This window comes from Diadema antillarum, unplaced genomic scaffold (assembly GCF_040938485.1).
Source record: "Diadema antillarum isolate AM-2024a unplaced genomic scaffold, OU_Dant_1.0 seq00000720_RagTag, whole genome shotgun sequence".
Classification (NCBI taxonomy): domain Eukaryota; kingdom Metazoa; phylum Echinodermata; class Echinoidea; order Diadematoida; family Diadematidae; genus Diadema; species Diadema antillarum.
In genome coordinates, this window is record NW_027271624.1 from 377,030 (window position 1) to 385,783 (window position 8,754).

The 8,754-nt window shown below is 38.5% G+C and overlaps 1 protein-coding gene across 1 annotated transcript; it reads left to right on the plus strand.

The window, feature by feature from the left end:
- Nucleotides 1-364: 364 nt before the first annotated feature.
- On the plus strand, nt 365-8,276 carry LOC139738093 (L-xylulose reductase-like). Its single transcript, XM_071648756.1, has 8 exons — nt 365-416; nt 2,048-2,145; nt 2,655-2,809; nt 4,676-4,718; nt 5,137-5,236; nt 6,635-6,699; nt 7,333-7,450; nt 8,167-8,276. The coding sequence occupies exons 1-8, from the start codon at nt 365-367 to the stop codon at nt 8,274-8,276; spliced, it is 741 nt and encodes a 246-aa protein (XP_071504857.1).
- Nucleotides 8,277-8,754: the final 478 nt, after the last annotated feature.

Consider the following 8,754-nt stretch of genomic DNA (forward strand, 5'->3'; position numbering starts at 1 on the left):
CTTAGTTTGCAGGCACAAACCCTTGTTGGTCGTAGAGGAGTCTGCGCCAAGACTACTATATGCACCACTTCGGCACTTAGGCCCTGTGTTGTAGCTTCTCCCAACAAGGAGAGGCTGCAGTGCAGTTTTGCGTGTATTAGTCTTGGCACATGCAGACTCCTAATACGACCAACAAGGCCTAGGGTTTGTGCCTGCAAACTAGGGATCGCTCCCCGCGTCGAGGTTTTGCCTGATCGATCACATGCAAAATGTGTAATCGAGGCACAGTCTAGTCTTGTTTGAGTCGCGATTACAATTGTCCCTGGAACTAGAAGTCGAGATCTCGCTGAGCTGCTGGAGGAAAATTTCGGAACTCGTAGAAAACATGGAAATTCGATTCGATGGAAAGAGAGCCCTTGTCACCGGTGCTGGAAAAGGTAGACGCAATGCTTGAATAGAGTACTTACACAATATAGATTTTAATGGGCACATTCCTATTGGAGAGGCATGGTTGTTTATGGAGAGGCGGGGTGTGATGTTCAGTCTGCTACCGGGTCCCATGTATGTATTTCTGTGTCAGTGTTGTGTTGGAAGCTAACGTTGTATGTAAATTTAAATTTACCTCTGCTGATTTCCTTTTTAAAGCCGATTTTCATCATACAAGCTTTGAATTCCTCCTAGACTTGTATGCTCTTTAATAGTTCATAATTGGTGTTGTAATTATCTCTCAAAAAGTTCAAAGGGCAAGGGGGCCATTAAGGCATTAATTGTATTATTTGTTCGGTAATCATGTAGAAATGCTTACCCATGGGTACCTACCATTCCCTAAATGATTTGTCCATGAAATTTCTTATGGCTATCAGACATGCTAATGTTAATAAGATGGACTTTATCAGACGGTTTCGGTACCACGGTTTCATGGAATTTGAAAGTCAATATTTAATTAATAAGGAAGTACAAAATTCCGGATTCCAACTAAAAAGTGCAGCGATCTTGCCCAGGCCCCATGCGCAGTTCACGGCATACTCGTGAAATCGGTACATTAGCACGGCAGAGGGGCCTTCTTCCACAGTATAATTAATACTTGTGAATGCGGCCCCCACAAATGGTGTTTTCGCGAGATTGATACACAGCAGCGGGGCTGAGTTCCACAGGCTGTACAGCGTAGCATCTTTCATCCTCCCGTTTTTTTCTTTGGTCTTCAACTTTTTAGTATTTGAGGGAATCCCTAATGTCCCTCGACTAATTTAATGGCCAGTTTAATCCTAAATACAACCCTAACCTAACCCTAAACCCTAACCCTAACCTAGCCTTGCTTGCTAACGCACGGATGCACTCGCACTGCGGTGACTGGGGTCGATTTCACAATTTTGCCCAGTTCACGAGCGACATAATTCCAAACTCCGATTTCTCTCTTAATTTTGTCTTTTCGACTTTTCAAATTCCACGAAAATACTCTCACATGGTTCATTTGAGCACCTCCAACAGGTGCGCAACATTTAATCGATATACGGCGAAGAAACCGGTAGGTGTGCATTTCTACATGATTACCAAATGTTCAACAGGATTGTTGGGCATATAGTCTAGACACTATCAGTTAGGCCTGGCCTTGGTAAGGCTTGGCAGGTACTGGTACATGGTAGGCCCTATTGCTACGCTAGCTACGGCTACCCATATTCCATAGATGCAACTGTTAGTAATAGTAGTGTAACATACATGTGTTAAATTATGTGGTGGCCTATTTTGATTTCAAGCTTAAGTTTGATTTAAGTGGCTACAAACATTGACAAAGGAAGCAATTCAATGTGTAATGCCAATGATAGCCAAACTTGTTACAATGTAGGAATGGGGAATCGACACTAAATGACAGCTTTTGAGGATAAAGTGACTTGCCCTCAGGCATATTGGCATATTACTCACCGACTGACCGAGTGCTTGCAGCGCGCTAATATGAACCAAGAATATCAAGATTAAGAGTCTGTGTCTCAATACCTCCTTGCAGTATGTGAAGACTTAACGTTACCCCTTACTCTCATTTTAATCTGACTTTTACATAATGTACATTCAGGTATTGGAAGAGGAATTGCAATTGCCCTGGCAAAATGCGGTGCCTCTGTTACTGCCATGACGCGGTCACAGGCTGATCTGGACAGCTTGAAAGCAGAGGTAAGTGTCAAATCGGTGCTATTGTCATTGGAAAGGTATGCACAGCTACACTGAGCTAGTTTTGCCACCACCCCAGACTTCTTCAAATATTCATAGGCTCCGTCAGTGTCACCAAGACACAATATCATGCATTTCCGGAAAAGGAAAACAATTTTTTTCCAAGCAGTTTGTGTCAGATATTCTAAACCTGACATTTTTTTTTTCTGTGCCACAAAAGAACTAAAAAATTATTTGAAAGAACAGCTTTTTATTTTGGAGGTTAAAAAATGTGCAAGTATGTCTATGCTAGAAGTGAAGTAGGATTTTCAAAATTTTTCAGCCTGTTCATGATGCAGATGTTGAAAGTTTGACAGGCACTGTATCAATATGTATTTTACTTTACTTCTCATTGATCATTTTCATACCAATGATATGATATCCCAGGATACAAAGGTGTCATGCAATTATTCTGAAGGTGACACAATGATGTGCTTGTCTAGCAGGCCAATGTTCTATGACTTTCCCTGCAGATTCCGTCAGTAGAGACAATATGTCTAGACATACATGACTGGAACAAGACCGACAAGCTTCTGTCCCCTCTTTCAGCCTTTGACCTCCTCGTCAACAGTGCAGGTGTATCCAGTGCGGAATCTTGTCTTGAAATATCACCAGAAGCATATGACGAGTAAGCAAAATTCTCTTTGTTTCCGGTGATTTCAGGTCATTGTTTTGTGGCAATAAACACAACTTTAAAAGTAAAATATTGCACCACCATTATTAGAGCAAACTTGATGCGTATAGTTTTGGTTGAGACCTAACTTCAGGTTTCTGATATTTTTCGATGAGATAGTGAAAAACCTCTCATGAAATATGAAAGAGCATGTAATTCCAAGAGGGATTCAATATTTATTTGATGAAAATCGGTTATAAAATGGCTGAAATGTCCAAATCAGAGGTGGGACCCACCCTTCATCAGGATTGCTTTGTTATGCCTCCGCAACGAAGTGGCCGGAGGCATTATGTTTTCGGGTCGTCCATCCGTCCGTCCGTCCGTACGTCCGTACGTCCGTACGTCCGTCCGTACGTCCGTCCGTCCCGTTTTGTTTTTGTCGATATCTCAAGAACGGTGTGGTGGTTTTACATCAAACTTGGTATGAGGGTATATCCTTGGGGGATAATACTTTGTGTGGATTTTAGGGTCACTGGGTCAAAGGTCAAAGGTCACAGGTTATTTTGTGAAAAAAAAATTGAAATTTCATGTTTTTCTCCATATCTCGCAAATGGTTCAAGGTATCTTCATGGAACTTAGTATATATGCTTGTACCGATGGGCAGTGATTATCTAGGGAAGTTGGGGGTCATGGGTCAAAGGTCAGGGGGGTCAAAGGTCAAGGTCAACTCCTCAAAATATCACTACTTTCCTTAAAATGCAATATGCCTGAAGGTTTTTTTTTTTTTTAACTTGATGTATGGCATGTATTACCCAATATATATTTTTGGGGAAGCCAGAAGGTCAAAGGTCAAAAGGTAAAAGGTCAAGTGAAAGTGCTAAATTGCACTTTTTCCTCCATATCTCGAAAGTAACTCAAGGTATCATCATGAAACTTACATATTTATGCATGTTCAACCTAACAGTGATTCTCTTTGGAACTGTGAGGTCAAAGGTCAAAGGCCAGGTTTAGATAATGCTATTTTCCCATTTGATACTGAAATTATACTTTTTCTCAATACCTTGGAAATTACTCAATGCATAAACTTATGAAAGGGTCAAAAGTCAAGTAAAAATCATCAGTTCCCCAAATACCTGCACTCTGACATTTTAATCATTCATCCAATTGAACCTAGTTCTAGGAAAGTGAACATTCAGCACATTTGTGTCAAACCTGTTATTTTAATATTTTGCCACTTGTGTGAAACTGTCATCACACATTGTCAAGACATTGTACTATAGACCTATTAGGAGAACCATGCATTATGGCGGAGGCATATCAGTAGCCATAGCGATATATCTAGTTTTACTTTGTTTTTGTGTGCCTCAGCTATTCCAGAACTGATTTTCATCTAATAAACTTTGAATTCCTCTTAAAATGGTATGCTCCAGTACTATTTCACAAGTGATTTCTTGGTATCTCGCAAAAAGTTAAAAGCCCAATTCTCATCTCCTCCAAATTCTATACCATCCCTTGAAGGATCCAGCCAAGAATTTTATGGGTTTAGCCTCATAAGAGTCAACGCTTTTATTCTGTATGCCTACTGGACTTATCACCAGAGTTTCATATAGTAATTGTTTGGGCAAGATGAACAGGTAATTGATGTTTGTTTGTTTGTCTGTTGTCCTGAATAATATCAATGTACCATCACCTAATACACTGAGAAATCAAATTGTTCTTAAACGTACAAATGTATGCCATCATATTGACATTCAACATATTTTGAATGGCATAATTGTTTATAACCAATGATCTTTTCTCGCTTACGAACATTATCCTGTGTTAATTTCTTTACAAACATTATAAGGTTACATAACTTTGCATAATATTTGATCTTTACAGCGTTATGATGATCAACCACCGAGCAAGCCTGCAAATCACTAAGGTAGGTACATCCCAGTCCAGGTATCATCTTTTTCATTTAGAGGCCTGTTTAGCTTGGCGAACCATCATAGCAATGTTTGCAAAGTTTCCGAAAGTTATTGTAATAACCATAATTGAGAGGAGAATAAGGAGACAAAGGTTGATTTCTATACCTACATATAATGCAATTAGTTTTCAGTTCAATCTGAAAGAATAGGGTATAAAAGGAGTAGGATTTTTTTTTCAATCATTAAACATTTGAATGCTTCAAAATGGTAGTAAAACGTTGTTGCAAATTCTTTATCATCTAAGAACATGTGGTGAAATGGCATTATAGAGTTACAGAGAAGACCAATTGAGAATGAAAATACAACATAGATTACCACCAACTCTCCTTTGCCTTTGACATACACACGCTTGCTTTCTCTCTTTCATTTCAGATTGTTGCAAAGAAAATGATTGAGAAGGGACAGGGTGGTTCCATCGTAAACCTATCCAGCATTGCAAGCTTACAAGGACTCAAGAACCATGCTGTCTATGGTAAGCTCTGAACAAAATGATGGCAGACAAAAGCAAACACCCAAAACCATCCTGCTTGTCAGCATGGGGGAGGGAATGGGGCCCTCAAAATGGAAAGTCCGGACTGTTAACCATTTGTGTATCTGATCCTACTTGATATTGTACAAAATATTGTCTTAACTCGAGAAACAGAATAGATGCAAACAAAACAGTCTATGGAAATTCAGAAGCTTGTTTGTAGTGAGTTAACAGGTGTTGATGAAGTCCAGAGGATTTAACATTGCTTTGTCACTATCATTTGTCAACACAGTTATGAAAACTGCTTCTACTGAGACATGGATGAATTATTATTTAAACTAATAAATGACAAACTAACCTTGGATTAGATTACTCACTTTTATTTGGTATTGAATCATTATTTAAACATAAACTTGGAAAAATGGAGTAGATAAGTCACTTTTAGTTGGTGCAGATTAGTTTGGAGTCTGAATTTGTTTTCATTGAATGCAAATTGAAAGTATTCAAATCAACCAAAACTAGATTGTAAACCATGCTACTGCTGAAACCTGTGTTGATATGTTACAGCTAGTTTTTGCCACACTTTGATCAATATTTTCTGGATCATTTCTTGTAGCATATATGTTAGAGTCAATTTGAATTGATGTGTATGCAGTTTCCAAGAAGCAGTATTTCCTAGGGCATGCCTGATTTTCGTGTGGAACCTTAATAACCAGTATAATGCTGACAGAGTGTGCACAAGTCATTTCCATTTCAAGAATCCTTTTCAAGACATTTTACTTTGTGTCTAAGCCCTCTTTTGACTCTAAGGGTTAGAAAGATTAATATGCGGATGATCCACATCTGTCATGTGTTATCTTTAACAAAGAGGCATGGTGACGATTGTGATGGTTGTGGCAATTCATATCATTGCTGTGATTATGATGATACAGGTTGTAGTAGAAATAACAATAATAACATAAATACTAGAGCAATAATAATGAATGATATTAATAGTAATATTAGTAATGGTGACAATAGTGATATTGTAATGATAAGTAATTTGTATCATATTTCTTTTATCAGCACAGTTAGCTTTGTTACCACCATAGTCCGTGGTAGCAGAAAGAGTAGACTGTTGTTGGTTCTGTCATCATAATGATAATTTTTATGACATCTGTATCATCCTCGTCCTCATTTTATCTATCTCTCCATGAATACCAATATTATTGCTTGTGACCAAGGATGAAACATTTCTTTTCCTGAATGCATTAACCAGTAGACAGGCAGAAACTTTCATAGCGAGGATGATTTTATTGCTGTAGTTAGTAACCACACTATTTGCATATACAGCTCCAATGGCTTAAAACTAATTTGGCTAATATATTTTTGCTGTGGTTGACATTTTGTTTTGTTCTCCAGCATCAACAAAAGGAGCACTGGACTCGTACACCAAGGTGGCAGCACTGGAGTTTGCACAGCACAAGGTGAAGTCTTTCTCTGAATTCAGGTTTCAACACAATTCGATACTGAAAAGCTTCTTTCTGTAATGTCTCCTCATTCGTGCTCCTAGGTTTACCTCTCATGTATAAGATGAATGGCAGCCACACTCCACCTGTCGTGCACACTCTTTGGCTCTCACATGACTTGATTTATGATTTATTACTTTTTACCCTTCTGAAGTCACCTGTGCTGGTTATTGCAAGACAACAACAATGATTACGATGCAAAGCACTGAAGGTTATACTTCTTGATTTAACACATTTCTTCCGCAATTCTCTGAAAACCTTTGATGCCCTCAAACGAGATTCCCATTGTCAAAGAATTGACAGGTAGCTGATCGACCAGTGTGAAAGCAGTCAAGCAGGACATGCATCCCTTTTTCCGTGGTCAACTGCATGGGTCATTAAACAATGCAAAATATCAATCGGACATGAGATTTTAATAGAGTATGTACTTGGCTGGCAAACTCTTAAATTACTCACTTTATAAGGGCATCTGAATAAAGTTGGCGAAAGTCAAATTCTAGTGAGCTCAGCCTTGATTGCTATATCATTCATCATGTGAGTTTCATAGCTAAACAAGAGCACTGTGTGTTTGGCTTTATCTTTTGATACCAGATTCGAGTGAACTGTGTGAACCCAACGGTAGTCTTGACTCCAATGGCCAAGAAATTCTGGGAGCAATCTGAAACCAGGGACAGCATGCTGGCCAGAATTCCTCTTGGAAGATTTCTTGGTAACCAATCCCTTGTCTTTAGTTATCTGGCAAAAGGGCATTGATTCTGCTGACTCTAAAGATGTTTTTGCCCTACTGCTGACCAATACTTAACTAGTCATTTGAGGAGCTTATCCAGTTTTTGTAAAATGTACCTTCCCACACAAATTCACTCTCACTAATGAGTTTCCTATATAATCCTAAGCCAGGAAATTTGAGATGGCTCCATTTGAGCAGCAGAATGGTAGTAACAGCTTGCCAAGAGTTAGCAATGTTTTATTTTTATTTGACTAGTAACTAGATGTATTCTAACATGGTTGACCCAGATAATGCATTGATGGCTAATGACTAGTGCTGAGTACAGGCAAGATTTGAACTGATTTTATTTTCCACTTTTTTTCATCATATGTGAAAAAGAGGATAAAGTTTGATTCTTTTAATTCCAAATTTGCATATATGTACAGGGATTACTGCTTAAAGAATTATGAAAATGAAAGATTCAATATATGATTCACTAGCATTTACTGGGTGTGGTATCCTTTCTCTCATTAGACACGGATTAAAGCTACCTGTTGAATCCTATTGGTGAAGATAATTATCTAAACTTATCTTTGTTGGAAATATCCCTCCTTTTGTCCCATTTGTGTTATTTGTGAGATCCATGACTGACACTGTTATGATTGTTTGCTTGCTTTATTCATGGTTTGCTTGATATACAACATGAATAAAAACAACAGAGGTTGAAGACGTTGTGAATCCCGTCCTGTTCCTTCTGAGTGACAAGAGCGCTATGATCAACGGCATCACCTTACCCATTGATGGGGGCGCCCTTGCTGCACTCGTCTAGAGAGGGAGCCCTACTTGAATTGGATTGTCTTCCTTCCCCACAAGCCCTCCCACCCCTCAACATAGTTGAGCACAGAGTTGGTTTATGATACTACAGTGCATTCCCGTTAGAATAAATATGATTAAAATTCTCTTTAAAATGCAATAAAAATTCAGGACACAAAGTTATCATCCATATTATATCGTTTATGTACTGGACTATTCTGGACTGGACTGCAGCAAAGTTTTGATATAACATAAAAACAAAACAAAACAAAAACAAAAACTACCAGTCCCAAGGATTTTATAATAATGAGTCTAATGTATAAAATGTCAAATTCAGACCATGGTTGCATGGTGCTTCAGATATACAGTGTGAAAGCAATCCTACAAGTGTGTATTTTTGTTTATTTCCTTTGTGACACATTCCAACAACTCATTATTGAAAATTACTCATGAATACAATCAACCTTGCTTAAGTCAACCTCGCACAAGTCGAG